At 51.1% G+C, this 16,318-nt stretch overlaps 1 protein-coding gene across 4 annotated transcripts in view; it reads right to left on the bottom strand.

Moving 5' to 3' along the window:
• Positions 1 to 16,318, bottom strand: part of GRID1 (glutamate ionotropic receptor delta type subunit 1) — a 661,002-nt gene that overhangs the window by 104,090 nt on the left and 540,594 nt on the right. For all 4 annotated transcript variants that reach the window (XM_080640032.1, XM_080640034.1, XM_080640033.1 and 1 more), the window contains 4 exons: positions 13,690 to 13,791; positions 12,326 to 12,523; positions 8,116 to 8,440; positions 6,606 to 6,744 (listed from right to left, as the gene is read on the bottom strand). In XM_080640032.1, the coding sequence (XP_080496158.1) occupies positions 6,606 to 6,744; positions 8,116 to 8,440; positions 12,326 to 12,523; positions 13,690 to 13,791 (764 nt within the window). The remainder of the gene's footprint in view (positions 1 to 6,605; positions 6,745 to 8,115; positions 8,441 to 12,325; positions 12,524 to 13,689; positions 13,792 to 16,318) is intronic.

Genomic DNA, 16,318 nt, shown 5'->3' with positions numbered 1-16,318 from the left:
TCTTCTCATTTTCTTAAGTGTCTGTCTCACAGAACTGTTTTTACTGTAATGAAGTCTAACTTATCAATTTATTATTGATTGCTCTTTTGGTGTTGAATCCAAGAAGTCATCACCAAACCCAAGGTCATCCAGATTTTCTATTTACCATAAAACTGCAAAAAAAAAAAAAAAGATACATCACTTTATAAAAAGTTTACAGCAAGTTTTATGGAATAGTGGTTATTTCTTTACATCAAGATGATTGAAAGGAAAAATAACTTGGGATAAATTAGACTACTGGTGAGTTCAGTTTTTTTATTTTTATACTAGAGGCCCGGTGCATGAAAATTCATGCACTGGAGGGGGGTTCCCTCAGCCTGGCCTGCCCCCTCTCACGGTCTGGGAGCCCTCAGGGGCTGGAGGCGATCCAGTGATCAGGGGAAGGTGACGCCCCATCACACCTCTGCTGCTGCCACTGTCAGCAGCACAAGCCTCAGGCTGGTCCTGGGCAGCTGGGCAGCCGACATCTGAGGTGCAGGCAAGTCTCGGGCCGGCCCTGGGTGGCTGGGGGTGTTGAGGGGACTGGGGGACTCCAGAGGCAGACGTGCGGAGTAGCCGGGCCTGTCTGGGGGCAGGTCCAGCCTGGCCACACATCTGCCACCCCGGCGGGGGCTGAGGGGACTGGGCACCACCATCTTGTGGCTGTGGGTGCTGCCATCTTTGAGGGCCTGGCAATAAATTAGCATATTCCCTCCTTATTGGCTGTGGGCACCACCATCTTTGCAATGGCATGAGGGCCAATTAGCATATTCCCTCCTTATTGGCTGTGGGCACCACCATCTTTGCAATGGCATGAGAGTCAATTAGCATATTACCTCTTTATTAGATAGGATTCCCCTCTGAAAATGTGTAGATGTGTGGGCACAAGAAAAAAGCTCCTTTCAAAAAATCAAAAAGGGAAGAATGACTGTAAATTCACTCTACAAAGCCAGTTTTTTCCTGATAGCAAAACCAAAGACATTACAGAAAGAAAATCATAGGCCAATATCCCTGATGAATATAGATTCAAAAATTATCAACAAAATGTTAGCAACCAGATTTGACAATACATTAAAAGGATTATACACATGTCCTATTGAGGTTTATCTTAGAGATGCAAAGATTACTTAACATCTGTAAATCAGTCAGTGAAATACATCACATTAACAAAATAAAGAATAAAATATTTAGATGCAAAGTAACTATTAGTATTTTTAAGGGGGATCACTTATTATTGAATAGTTTTCTATTAGTTTGAGAATGTATAGGTTGAAGATCATTTGGATTAATAAGAAAGATACATCGCTGGAAGACAAAGACCCACCTTTCATCTTTCCAGAAACCTACTGAATCCACAACCTAGGTATATGCCCTGACTGGGAATCGAACCTGCAACCCCTCAGTGTGCAGGATGATGCTCCAACCAATCCATACACCAGCCAAGGATCTCTTGCTTCCTGAAAATGCATCATCTCAGTGGATTTTATTTTATACCTACACAGGCAAAGCAGCTTGAAGTCGCAATGATGGGAGGACCCTAGTTTCCTCTGGGCTCTGCAGGGAACAGTGGACACAAACCCCAGTCACTGGCATTTGTCTCTGATACAGAAAATAGAAATGCAGAAAGGAAGGTGACAAAGCTACACTATGGCTGTTCTTACTGTTGAAAGGCTGCATCAGTCATAATTCTAGAAACAGAAATTCTGTCACTAGGACAAAACTCCAAAGGGAAAGCTTCCCACTGAGGCCAGGCTGGTTATAGCCGTTTCCCGCACGGCCTCTGCCTATACACCCAAGCTCAGGTTACATCCCGAGAGGATGAATCGACCTGTAGCCAGGGTACTACTTGGTGACCTAAGGAGACCCTATCTGCCTGTTTCTGGAAAGGGTTCAGAATCAAGAAATAGCAAACTAAACATGAATAACAACAACATGAAGGCATAAAGAAAGGATTCAGCACTTTAAAATAATGTATAAATGTACTTAAACTACATTGCATTAAATATTCTAAACACATAATTAGAAAATATATGTTAAGAAAATGAAGTAAAATTTCTTAAATATTTGTTTCTCTATAGGTATAATTCATTATAGTAAGGACTCTTGCCATAAGCAGTGGCTTAGAAATAAAGGAGATACTAACAGAGTGAGAGGAAGAAAGGATAAATGGAAATAAAAACACAGGATTAGAATTTATATACTCACTAGAGGCCCGGTGCACCAAATTCATGCACGGGGGGGTGGTGTCCCTCAGCCTAGCCTGCACCCTCTCCAATCTGGGACTCCTCGAGGGATGTCCAACTGCCTATTTAGGCCCGATCCCAGTGCAGGCCTGGGCAGTCGGACATCCCTCTCACAATCCAGGACTGCTGGCTCCCAACTGCTCACCTGCTTGCCTTCCTGATTGCCCCTAACCGCTTCTGCCTGCCAGCCTCATCACCCCCTAACCACTCCCCTGCCAGCCTGATTGATGCCTAACTGCTCCCCTGCCAGCCTGTTTGCCCCTAACTGCCTTCCCCTACAGGCCTGGTCACCCCTAACTGCCCTCCCCTGGAGGCCTGGTACCCCCCAACTGCTCTCCCCTGCAGGCCTGGGTCCCCCTAACTGCCCTTCTCTGCAGACCCAGTCACCCCCAACTTCCCTCCTCTGCCAGCCGGGTCACCCCTAACTGCCCTCCACAGCAGGCTTGATCACCCCCAACTGCCCTCCTTGCAGGCCTGGTCCCTCCCAACTGCCCTCCCCTGCTGGCCTGATCGCCCACAACTGCCCTCCCTTGCAGGCCTGGTTCCTCCCAACTGCCCTCCCTTGCTGGCCATCTTGTGGTGGCCATCTTGTATCCACATAGGGGCAGGATCTTTGACCACATGGGGGCAGCCATCTTGTGTGTTGGAGTGATGGTCAATCTTCATATTACTCTTTTATTAGATAGGATAGAAGCCTGGTGCATGGGTGGGGGCCAGCTGGTTTGCCCTGAAGGGTGTCCCAGACCAGGGTGGGGGCTCCCTTGGGGCATGGGGTGGCCTGGGTGAGGGGCCTGTGGTGGTTTGCAGGCTGGCCACACCCCCTGGCAACCCAAGCAGAGGCCCTGGGATATGGGATTCATTTATCTTCTACAATTGAAACTTTGTAGCCTGGAGTGGAGCCAAGCCTTCTGCTCGCTTCGTGGCAGCAGCCATTTCTGTTGGGATTTATGTATCTTCTATAATTGAAACTTTGTGGCCTTAAGCGGAGGCCAAAGCAGGCCAGGGCTGCAGAAGCTTGGCTTCCTCCATTGCCGCAGGCAACCCTAGCCTCCTGCTCTCTCCAGCTCCATGGCTGCTGCCATTTCTGTTGGGATTTATTTTATCTTCTATAATTGAAACTTTGTAGCATTGAGTGGAGGCCTGGGCAGGCAGAAAGCTTGGCTTCCTCCATTGCCAAGGAAACCCAAGCCTCCCTCCTGCTCTCTGTGGCTGCAGCCATCTTGGTTGGGTTTATTTGCATATTCCCTCCTGATTGGCTGGTGGGCATGGCTGGTGGGCGTGGCCGGTGGGTGTAGCAGAAGTAGAGTCAATTTGCATATTACTCTTTTATTAGATAGGATTAACATTGTTGTAAATCAATTGAACACTGAAAATCTAATCAGAATTGTGGAGGACATACTGAAGAACTCTCCCAGAATAAAAAGGGAATTCTAAGCATGGTTAATCACATGTAGGTTGACTCTATTAAATAGTGATGGATGTTTAAAATTTAAAGGTATTAGAAGGGTTAATTATAAAGCTGAAAGCACAGGAGAGGAGAAGAAGTGGAGGAGGAAGAGTAAAAGGAAGGAGGGAAATATAACAGATGACAGAGAAAAGGAATCATAACAAGGGAGGAGGGGAAGGGAGGAGGAGGAGAAAGTGATGGGAGACAAGGAAAAACTGGAAAATGAGGGGAGGAAGCCATGGAGGAGGGGGAGAAAGGTGAAAGGTAGTAAAGGAGGGGGAGAGAAAAAGGGAGGAGAAGGAGGAAAAGGGGAAGATGAAGAGGGAAGAGAAGAGGGGAGAGGAATGGAGGGCAGAGGAGGAGCACAAGGGAGTAAAATAGATGGAAGAAGCAAATGGGCAGGAAGAAGGGGGAGAAGGAGACAGGAAGAGAAGGAGAGTAAGGGAAGGAGAGGGGAGGGCAAGAGGGGGGAGTGGGGGATAGAAAAGAGAGGGAGTAAAAGGGGAAGGATAAAGAAAATAGTGGGAATGGAAGCGAGGAAAGGAAAGAGGACAGGAGAAGGAAGAGGTAAATGGGATAATCTCGGGCTTCTCTGTAGCATTAATATAGGAAGAGCAATGGGGCAAATTCTACAGAATTCAGGCAATGGAACAAGTTCTACAGAATATTATTATGCCACCAGGATATTAGACTCAGAGAAGAGTCATTTGTGTGTATTTGCAACTGAAAAAAATCCTCCGATATATTGTCTCAGAAAGTATATCACTCTTGCTATAATATATTGCTCAAAGGGCTACTCTAGCTGAACAAAAATTCAGCAAAATAAAGATATGAATAATGACTAGATCGTGGGACAAAGAAACAGACAACAAGCATTGAACCAGAATTCAGAGCAAATAATGACTACAAATATGGATGGGATAAAACAAAAGAATAAAAATGCCAAATAAAAATCTCAGAGAAACCACTACTTTTTTAAAAAATAAGAAGAAAAGAAAGGACCATAGTAAACTGGGTCTAAAGTCTTAGAATCTATAACAAAAAACAACTAAGTCGAAAGAGAAAAGGAAATAAAGTTGTTCTAGTATTATCTTTCATGGGAAGAAATATAACCAAATGGTCTCACTCTTGATTCTGAAAGGGAAATAGCTGTGCTACCTAGATAGCAAAATCAACCAAAAACAGCACAAAAAATAAAAGTGCAAACCAATATTCCAACCAATGAAGATGCAAACACCCTCAGCCAGAATACCAGCAAAATCCAACAATATATGGAAGACTCATAAACCATGACCACATGAGATTCATTCAAGGAATAAAATAATTGAAAAACAATCAATGGTATTTATAAGCTATGGTAGTCTATGGCAGTGGTCGGCAAACTCATTAGTCAACAGAGCCAAATATCAACAGTACAACGATTGAAATTTCTTTTGAGAAATTTGGGACTAAACCGAAGGGACCAAACCGAAAACCGACTTCTGTGCATGGGCCACGAAGTTTCAATCCTACTGTATGTGCACGCCCACACGTGGTATTTTGTGGAAGAGCCACACTCAAGGGGCCAAAGAGCCACTTGTGGCTCGCGAGCCCCAGTTTGCCAACCACTGATCTATGGTATTTATAAGCTAAAGAAGAAAAATCATATTATCATGTCAAGTGATGTCAAGAAAGCATTTGACAAAATTCAATACTCATTCACAATAAATATTCACACCAAGTTATAGTCTACTGGTTTAATGCAATTACAACTGTAATTAATACAATTCTTATTAAACCCCCAAAAAGGTTTTATAGACATAGACGAGCTTATTCCAACATTTATATGTAAAGGTGCAGACCCTAGAGTAGTTAAAACCATCTTGATGAAGTAGAATAAAATGGGAGGAACACTCTGCCCAGGATCCAGGCTGACTCTGTGCTCTGGTGATAAAGGCACTGGGCTGTTGGCAAAGGGATGGCACACAGACCAATGGGACTAAACTGAGAACTCAGAAAGAGACCCCCACAAATAGGCCCAACTGATTCCTGACAAGTTGCTACATAAAGGAAGGACAGCCATTTTTATAAACGGTGCCGATCAAGTGAGCATCCACAGACAGAAACAGGATTAACTAGAACTCAACCTAAACCTTATGCATAAATCAACTCAAAATTAACTGTAGACTGAAATATAAAACTACAAAACTTTTGAGGAAAAGAACCCCCAAAACAGGAGGATATCTTCAGGGTCTAGGGCTGGGCGAGTTAAATTCATGCCAAAGCATGACCCACAAAAGAATAAATTTATAAATTGGACCTCATAAAAATTAAAATTTTTCTCTGTGAAGACCTTTCCAAGTTATTTCATCATGCTCAACTAAGTCTTTTATATCATATTTTTAGCATTTTGGTAAAATGAAGAAATATTTTTAGTCCCTAGTTTCAATATTTTTATAATTTTATAAATATAAGTTAAATAAGTTTTCTAATCACTAAGATAATTAACGTGTTCTTAAAAATAATTTTAAGGTGTTTGAAGTTTTGCAAAATATATTAGATTTTTGGTTTTAATTATTTTAATGGAATGTTTAGAAACTTTTGATTAAATCACTTTGTAATCAATGTTTAAATGTCTGAGAAAAATTTAATTGGTTAATTTTTAATGTTCTGATTTATTAGTCTAAGAAGCATTTAAATATTCAGAGAAATATGTATGTGTTTACACATTTATGTAATTGTGCATAAAATAAAATACAACAGGAGCAAAGTTCTTCATGCATTCAAGATTGCGATCATGAAATCTGTAGGTTTGGGATCAAGTCTGATAGTGCCAGGCCACACAGGCAAGTTCCCATCCTCTCTGTACAGCCTCCCCAGCTGACTGGTCCCAGCTCTGGAAGGGGGAATGGTCTTACCTTATGGGGTTGTCCATCCTGGACACTGTGAGGAAGGCAGCAAGATTGGCCGTGTAGGAGGAGCACACGATGAGGGTGAAGAGCCACCAGCTTCCCATCACGATGCGCATGGCCATGGAGTTCACGGAGGACTCGCCACCTGCAGGAGGAGCAGAGCAGAGGAGATTGGCTCTGGGCTGCCGCTCCCACTCCCTCCCCATGGACCTGCTCTGGGCAGGGAGCCTCCACTGTGATGGGCTGGGGACCAGAGAAGTGACTGCCAGCTTAGCTTGGCGACTGTGACAGTCTGAGAAAGACCCTAAGACACCAGTCTTGGAGAGGGATGGAGGACCAGAGGACACAGAAGAGCCAGGATTGTCCTTTTCCTGACGTGATATCTGTCAAAACACCAAGGATAAAGCCCTACCATCTACCATCCAACTCGCCCAGTTAGCAGGCTCCGCTCACTGTGCGAACACGTGGGGGCGGCCACCTGGTTGATGGCAGGCCCAGTCCCTTTCAAGGTCACATGGAGCTGCATAGGGCATTCTACAGACATGAATTACCTCCTACCCAGAGCATCCCGAGCGTCCTTCCGACCTCAGCATGAGGGGTGCCTGGCACTTTGCTAACATGCAGCCCTCATGCATGGCCTCTCCCCGGGCTTTCAGGAGGGGCTGCCTCTGCGAGCCAGTGCTCTCTCCTGGGCTCCTTCTGTGGCAACAGGAAAAGCTTCTGCCTGTCTATCCTTATGCAGCCCCGCGAACATGCTTTGCTATGGTGCAAACTGAGCCAACACTCAGATAAGGAACTTCCAATTCGTTGTTTCTGGTGGAAACAGCACAATCCTGTCCCTCCACAGGCACTACCCAACTACCCAGACATCTGGGGTGAGACTTGCTCTCCCCCGCACAGCTATCCACTCCCCTGCAAGGCTCTCTCCCGCATGGCTATCCCCCCGCACGGCTATCCCGCCCCCCTCCCCCCCATGGCTCTCTCCCGCATGGCTATCCCCCACCCATGGCTCTCTCCCGCATGGCTATCCCCCTGCACGGCTATGCCCCCACCCATGGCTCTCTCCTGCATGGCTATCCCCCTCCCCATGGCTCTCTTCAGCATGGCTATCCCCTCCCCCCCGCCATGGCTCTCTCCTGCACAGGCTGCAGTGCTCTTAGATCATTGCAAAGCAGTTGTCGTGTTTTCCCACTAGGGCTTCAAACTGAAGCAAGTTTCCTTTGGTTTGACAGCCCTGCATGCATAGAATCATTCTGACATGGGAGGGGACAGTGCCAGGTGGAACGCCACAATCCACTCTGTCTAAAGTGGAGAACCGGGATTTGAAGTTGAGTTCTTTGTTATCATGTAATCTCTACGTGATGTTACACAGAGAAACTGGGTGCAGCACAATGTCGGTACTGCCCTAGAGATGAAATAAAACTGCATGGCAATGACTTTGGCAACATGCTTCTAGGAACTTTGCCAACAGGTAGGTTCTTCCAGGCGATCCTAGCACCAGGAAACAGGAAAGTACCTTGTTGGACGAAGGCCCCGTAGACGATCCAGATGGCACTGTGCACGGTGGCAGACGCGGACGGCCGAGGCTGGGCAGCACTTTGAGCAGTCGCGGCCTGCATCCGGTTCAACACGAATATCAGCACGCCCACCACGGGGATGGCTGCCGCGATGCAGGCCCAGACCGCGAAGTCAAAGGGAGCAAAGAGAGAGAAGATGCTGATCTTCTCCTCAGGCTTCCTGAGCAGGATCCCCACCGAGTAGTCCATGTAGCGCTTGCTGAAGTCCACCACACTTTCCCTCTCGGGGGTGATGGTGATGGCGGAGATGGCCAAGTCTGCTCTCTGAAAGGGAAACGTCTCATCAGAGGGCGCCCCGCTGGCGCAGGGCCAGCAGCCACGCTCTGCCGCCGCCCTCCAGCTGTTCCGTCCAGAGAGCAGGATACTCCAGGGGACGCCCTGTGGCCTGGCATGTTTAAAGGCAAATCCAGCACTAAGTGGCCTGATCTTACCTCCTTTACCTCGTACATTTCTCTTCCAAACCTAACAGCTCCTGGAAATCGCTTCTGGAGACAAGAGGCTGGAAAGCATCTGCCTCCTGTGCAACGTGTCGTTTTCTCCAGCTCCTTCCTGCTGCCCCAGCAGCTCCCTCCTTTCTTAGGCTGGCGTGTCCCTCGGACCCACACACCACGAAGCCCCTGTGTCCTCCAGCTTGTCTGGGTCCTCCCTAGACTTGGAGCACAGACACTCCACTTTCCTATCAAGCCTCTCGGGCCCCCAGCAAGCCACACCCTGATTGCTTTTGTTTCTAAAATATTGTGGAAGCTATATGGTGAGTTTTGCAACTACCTGAAGCTCATGAATGTATCAGACCATGATTGTTTTACATGCAGAGATTATGCCAGAGAGTAACATCCACCAAGAAAAGGGTCCCCGCTTCCCTCGTTGTCCCACCCCCCTCCACCGTGGCCCGCATGCGGGGCTGCCTCTTCGCAGGAGCGCCGTGCCTCGTGGGCGTGCTGCACTGTGACCTGAAGAGCACCTCCGAGGACTGTTGCTTTCTAAGATGGGCTTCATTTTAAAAAGAATCAAAGACCCAATTAGGATGGAAGTAGACCGTGAGATAACGCTGCCGAAATGGTGGAGGTTAGGGTCCTTGTGCCTAGAGGGACGCTGGCAGGCAGTCCCAGGCTGGAGTGCCCGCCTCAAGCCCCAAACCACTACGGTGGCCAGTGGTCATCTGGATCTTGGCTCTTGAGCCTTGAAGTCAGAGGCATCCTCAGAATTAGATTTCGTTTGAAATGACCAATCATAACAACAGATCTAACCTAATATTCAAATTGGGGAACATGCATAGATTTTATCAGGCTTAGTGTGTGGGTTAGAGGGTCAGACGTACCAATGTTCTGAACTGAAACCCAACAACATACCAAGCTTGGGAGAAATACTGGGGTAATGGTGCTGGCTCTCCTCCTACACTTTCACATTTGCATCTTGGCCCTTCGCCTTTGCCTCTCTTATCACAAACCCCAGATCCAGGGGTTCTGTCTGCATGCTTGAGGATCTAGACAAGCTGGAGCATCGCTGACTGAGCGAGGGACCGGGGTGAAGGAGACGTTCGCAGCATAGGATGGAGGCAAACTATATGGAGCCAGGTGCAGAGGAGCCCAGGTGGAGGGTGGCCTTGGGAGCAGGAGGAAACACCTGAATTTCATAGGAAACTGACGCAGAATTTCATGCCCAACCGCCAACCATCTTCACTTTGTGCCATAAGGCAGGAGCACAATCTTTCTTTGGTTTCGTTTTGAGGACAGATTACTAGGTTGCTGAGGAGAAAGGTAAACTTTTGAAACGTTCTCTAAGGAATGCTGCCAAAGGACCCGACCGAGGACAAGGCAAGGAGCTCAGGCTGCCCCGAGCAGGGTCACAGTGCCCACCCACCCACCTAGGGACACCTGGGATTCCCCCACCTGTATGCAGCCACCTGAACGTCAGGGTCGGAGGACAAATAATAGCAGCAAGTCAGGGTTTGGGGGCAAGAAGAAGTCAAAAACATTGAGAATCACAAAACATGGAGAATCGACCATGGAGGCCCAGCAGGCAGGGGAAGAGGAAGGATATGAACAGCGCAGAAACCTTGGGGAAGGATGAACCTCAAACCCAGATGTGGAGTGGGAAGGGCCAGACACAAAAGATCACACATATTATATGACTCATTTATAGTGAATGTTCATAAACACGAATCTATGGAGATAGCCAGGAGATTGGCGAGTGCCCGGTACTGGGTGAGAATGAAAGTAACTGTGAATGCGTGAGAGAGCTCACTGGGTGATGGATATATTCTAAAACTATACTATGGAGATGGCTGCACAGCCCTGTAGGTTTTCTAAGAATCACTGAACCGTACATCTGAAAGGGTGAAATTTTATGGCATGTAAGGTATACTACGATGAGGTTTTAGTTAACGTCCTGGAAAACTGCGTAGCAATGGGCCTCAGGTCTGCCTTTAGGGGTTCGTAAAGCAAAGGAGCTGTGTGTTAGGAGCAAAGCCATGAAAGACTCAGAAGTACAACAGGTGGCAGTCAAGACATGTGACAGTGACAGCAACATAGAAGGTGCTAAAAGGTGCATGAATGTGCCTGGCTGGCATGGTTCAGTGGCTGAGTGTTGATCTGTGAACCAGGAGGTCATGGTTCAGTTCCTGGACAGGGCACATACCCGGGTTTCAGGCTCAATCCCCAGTGAGGGGTGTGCAGGAGGCAGCTGATCAATGATTCTCATCATTCATGCTTCCCTCTCTCTCCATTCTTTTCTGAAATCAATTGATATACATACACACACACACACACACTAGAGGCCTGATGCACGAAATTTGTGCACTCAGGGTGGGAAGGACCCTCAGCCCGGCCTGCACCCTCTCACAGTCTGGGAGCCCTCAGGGAGTGGGCCTAAGCCATCAGTTGGACATCCTTAGCACTGCCGCAGAGGCAAGAGAAGCTCCCACCACTGCTGCTGCGTTTGCCAGCTGTGAGCCTGGCTTCTGGCTGAGCAGCTCTCCCCCTGTGGGATCGGGCCAAAATCAGCTCTCTGACATCTGCCGAAGGGTCCCGGATTGTGAGAGGGCACAGGCCAGTCTGAGGGACCCCACCAGTGCATGATCGGGGTGGGGAGAGATGCAGGAGGTTGGCCAGCTGGGGAGGGACCTCGGGAAGGCTCCAGGGCGTGTCCAGCCCATCTCACTCAATCCTGATTGGCTGGACCCCAGCAGCAAGCTAACCTCCTGGTTGGAGTGTCTGCCCCCTGGTGGTCAGTGCACGTCACAGCCAGCAGTTGAACATCCTTAGTATATCATTAGCATATCATGCTTTGATTGGTTGGATGGCGGACCAGTCGACTGGACACTTAGCATATTAGGCTTTTATTATATAGGATATGTATTTTAAATGTATATATATTTAAAAGATACATGGATGTGGGTGCTGAGTGAGGAACAAGCGAAGGTCACTGGTGGTGAGCAGTTCAAAGCACTGTGACCCCACAGCTGTCCACAGGCACCGCAGAAATCTCTGGTGGGTGGTGATAGGGTGACAGTGACCGTGGAGAGGGGGGCTTGCATCACAGGCCACCATCATAAATGATTGTGAGGAAATGGCCAGAGCTCCTGAGATGACAGGGGCAGGAATGGGGACACGGTGACTCGGCCTCACGTGTGGGTCTCGGTGCGGACTCGGGTTCCACAGCAGGGAGAGGAGTAATGGTTCTACATTGGTGGAGGAACTGGCTGAGGAATGCCATGCCAGTTGCACATGCAGTGCAAGCAAAGCAGACACACACACACACACACACACACACACACACACACACACACATACACACACTTCACTAATGGGCCATGTGAGGGAGGAGAACTGGCATCAGCAGGGCCCCCGGAGAGAAGAAGGTGCCTCCCTCAGCACTCATGTGGCGGGGGGGCTTCCTGGGGTACATACAGGGCAGGCATAGGGACAGGCTTCTAAGGAACCAGAGCAATGGGCACAGAGGGAAGCAGAGAGTGCCAAGGACTGAGCAAGCAAAGGAGCGGGACACGGGGTGTGGGAGGCGATCGCTGAGGAGAGCTTTCACGAGAAAGTGGTAACTGTGGTCCCAAGGTCCCAGCTGCTCATGGGCCTTATTTGGGTCCCGCCCCAGAGGCAGGCGAGGGTGCCCCCAGGGACCGGCTCGGGGACCTACCTTGCTGATGAGCTCCCCGATCATCCCGTTCCAGGAGGTGTTGTGGAGCTGGTGGCCGTACCCACCGTCAGGGGCCTGGTAGATCTCGTACTTGAAGCCCAGGGCCTTGGCCAGCGCATCCAGGACGTCCACAGAGAAGCCTTTGTAGCGCTTGGGCTGCCCGAGGATGTTCTCGGCCACCATCACAAAAGGCTCTTCCTGAGGCCACAGAAGAGCAGTGTCAGCCACCTAACCAGTCAGCAGCCCTGCGCCAGGTGCCGAGAGACCGAGCTGACAGCAGCAGCTGGAACACTGCAGACACGTGCACGCATTCACCCAGTGAGGGGCAGCCTGAGCCCTCTGCCCTTTCCGGCACTCGGGCATGCTGGAAGGCCCTGTGGCCAGCATGCCACGGGGCACAGCCTTACAACCTGGGTTATGTCATCCTGGCTCTGCCCAGACCCTTCTCCCAGGTCACACGGCTCCTTCCACTCCTTCACCTGTGGCAGCCCGAGCTCTGTCCTCAGGAAATGCCATCATTCCTCAGGACCCACCTAAGAAGCGTGGGTATTTCTCACCCGGGATCAGAATGACAATGAAGTTCTACGATGCTGGACTGAGAGAAACGTAGCATCTACCAGGCTGCACTAGGCAACGGATGCAGATTCGTGGCCATGAGCATATCATAAGTCAAAGGATAGGATAGGATAGGACTGAATCCCACGTCCCAAGCCACGCCCTGCGCACAGCCACTGCTCCTGCAGGGACGCGGCATCTGGCAAATACCCAGGGCACCTCTACCCCACCCTGTGACACTGAACAAGAGGCAGCCCCTGGCGAACAGCCCAGGGAATGTATTTCATTCATGTAACAGGTTCTGAGGGGAAGGAAGGTACCACAGGGTGCACATACAGAGCGCTGCTGCTGGCAAAGGGGTCTGCACCTGCCCGCCTGCCAATCAGAGGGCACCCTAAGATCCCTGACAGTGCTAAAAGGTGGAAGAGGAGGAACTGAAAGGAAGAGGTTGCTAAGGTCTCTGGAACAGGTAATGTCTATGATTCCAGGACAACTGTGCAGAAAAACTGCAACCAATCGTCTTCATTCTGAACCCTGTGCCATGTGGGCCATCAGGGGTGCCGGGTGCTGAGAAACATCCCCTCCCAGCCCACTGCCTGCACGCCTCGGAGGTGAGGCACTGCTCTGCCGTCTTCAGCACATTGTTGACTACTGTGTGAAAGGTCTTATGGACTCAGGCCACCATGGAAGATGCCGTTCTCCAAACCCAGAACTAAACCAGAGACGCGCCTCCGCCTCAGAAGCCTGGGGCACCCTCCCCGCCCCGCCCCCTCCCCCCCCCCCCCCCCCCCCCGGACCCAGGAGCCTACCAGGACAGTCACCACTTTGAGAGTCAGTCCCTGGAGGCGGCTGCCCATTGGCCTCTCCTGCAGGCTGCCGTTCAAGCCCTTCTCGGAGTCCCACGTGGCCAGCTGGAAGGAAAGAGGCGGCGTGAGGGGCGGTGGTGCGGGGCACAGCCTTGCGGCTTGCTGCCTACACAGACCGAAGCAGAGGCAGGTGGCCTGACCCGCGGGGCTCCTCAGAGACCCAGGGCCGTCCTAGCGCCTGGGAGACAAGAGTGTGAGATGAGGGTGCCCTGGGGGCTCGCCCGGTTCTTAAAGTGAAACCAACAGTCAGAATTTGTTTCTGGAGTGAGCGTCTATGCCGTTTCATCCTGTTCACTGGCTGAAGGCCCGTCACCGTGTCGCCCACAGAGTGTCCTCTCCCTTTAGTTACTCCTTTGCCGCACCCAGACCGGAGGGCCTGGCGCTCAGCACGGCCCCCACCAGCAGTGCGGGATGGCTCCGCAGAAGCGGGTGACGGGCAGCGCTCATGGCTGCCTGCACGTGTGCAGGTCGTTTCTCTGGAGTGCACACAGAGGCCAGGGGTCCCGTGCCCGGGCCTGCCGCCCCTGAGCCTTCAGCATCCCGACAGGCTCCCGGGTGCCCACGGGACCCGTCCTGGCTCAGAGGCAAAAGGAAACAGCTCCTCTTGGAATGGCTTCCCCTCCTGGACCCTGCAGGGCCTGGGCAGAGACGATGAACCCTTCATCCCATCAGTGATTCCCCCTGTTCATGCGTGAGGATACAAAACACAGATACAGCCCCATCTCCAGCCAGCTTGTCCAGCCCAGCCCCTGGTCACATGGGAAGCGAAGGCTTCCCTGCGATCCCGGGTGACAGCCCCTTTTCCAGCCACGGAGCACTAAGGTGGGGATGCGGAGGCGGGGGGGGGGGGGGGGGGGGGGAGCGGAGCAGAATCTCCCATGAGGGCTTCCAACCTTCAGAAGCCTAGCCTGCCACAGGGCTCAGCTCCCTTGGTCTGTGGTGAACTAGATGGGGACGTTTTAGCTCCCAGGCGATTCTAATGTGTAGCCAAGATCATGATCATGAAGCACACTACGGACTAACACAGTGACCCTCCAGCTGTGACCGCACACAGATCGCCCTGCCTTCGCACACGCGTTCTGATTCCTGGGCCCCGATTACTTCTGTGCAGTGTGCTCGATGCAGTTGCTGATCCATGGACGGACTCTGTGAGTAGCACGGGGTCCCAGGCAGCCTCTGCTTTCATCAGGGAAAAGACACAGACCCCTAGTCAGGCCAAGAAGAGCCACTCCTCTGAAGAAAAGTGCCACTGGGGCCCTAATGGTGCCACCACAGTGCCGCGTGAGGACACATCTGCCCCCCACTCCCCGGCACCTCCCTAGCCCTGACATCGCAGCGGCTGCACGCGGCACCTCGCATCTGGGGCCATTCCACCTGGAAGATGCTGCACCAGAGAGGCCTAGGGCAGGAACATCAGATGATGCACATACCCCAGAACCAGTTTAAAGGGACCTGGAAGCTCCTGCTGTCACGCAGGGACTGATGCCAACGAAGGCCCACACACCCCGGTTACAGGATGCCTGGCTGGGGTGACAAGTGTGGCTGCTCTGAGGAGCTCCCCCACCACTGACTAGCCTTAGGGACGCTGCAGGGAAGAGCAACGTGAAGATCTACCCAGTCCTCTCTTTCAGGAACACCAGACGCCAAGCTCCGAGAATGGTGCCGGGAGAAGAGCTCACGCTGTGTCTCCCTGGGGCTCAGGGAGTAGCGCTGGGCCCAGAGCCGTCCCGCAGCGATTCAAACACTGCTTAAAGGAAGAGCACACTCAGCCTGAAAGAGTCTCAGCGTTGATCCCAGCCTCTGACATGACCGAGGGCCCGGGGTGCATGTGGGCCGCCGCACCTGCTCTCCACGATGAAGCACAGGCCTGGGAGCCGCTGAACCCTGAGGCGTGGGCTGCTGCACCTCCTGGGCTGGGGCTTGACCCCCTCAGTGACATCCTGGAGGCAATCTTGTCCTCATGGTGATATATCCATTCCAGGGATGGGTACTCTGCCTGGCACCAGGACTGGCATTTCTAACACCTGCTGCTGAACCCCCTGGCCTGGGAGAAGGCCCCTCTCCGACCCATGATGCCTGGCATGGGTGTGGGCCTGTAGTGGGTGTGTGTCCTTGACCAGCCAGCTCCACCAGTGTCCCTACTGGGATTGCGATCAGCCGTGGGATGGAGAATGGAGCCGGGAGAAGCAGTGGGATGAAGTGAGCTCCTCTAGGCTTCCGCTCCGCTCCAAGGACTGCCTCTCGGTGCCTGTCCACGCCCCTGGGCCTCCAGCCACAGCCGGGCGCAGGGCAGCGGCACTCTGTCCCAGGCATTGCACCACTTCCCGTTGATCTCAGCACCCAACGCCCTCTCTCCCAGCCCCTCCCAGGTGCAGACAGGTACCTTTACAATAAACAAATTCAAACCTGAACTGTGCTAATTAAATTTTTCCAGTGACTTCTCATTTTCTGCAGGATAAATCCTAACACTTTTAAGCTTGGCCTAAAAGAAAGGCCTTCCTAATGCAGACCCAACCTTGACTCTCAGCTTCACCGCAGTTTTCACAGCCACATACACCCCCATCACCCCCTC

The sequence above is a fragment of the Plecotus auritus genome (assembly GCF_963455305.1).
Source record: "Plecotus auritus genome assembly, chromosome: 9".
NCBI classification, from domain to species: domain Eukaryota; kingdom Metazoa; phylum Chordata; class Mammalia; order Chiroptera; family Vespertilionidae; genus Plecotus; species Plecotus auritus.
Note: the sequence above shows the minus strand (reverse complement) of the source record. Positions and strands in the feature narration are given on the sequence as shown.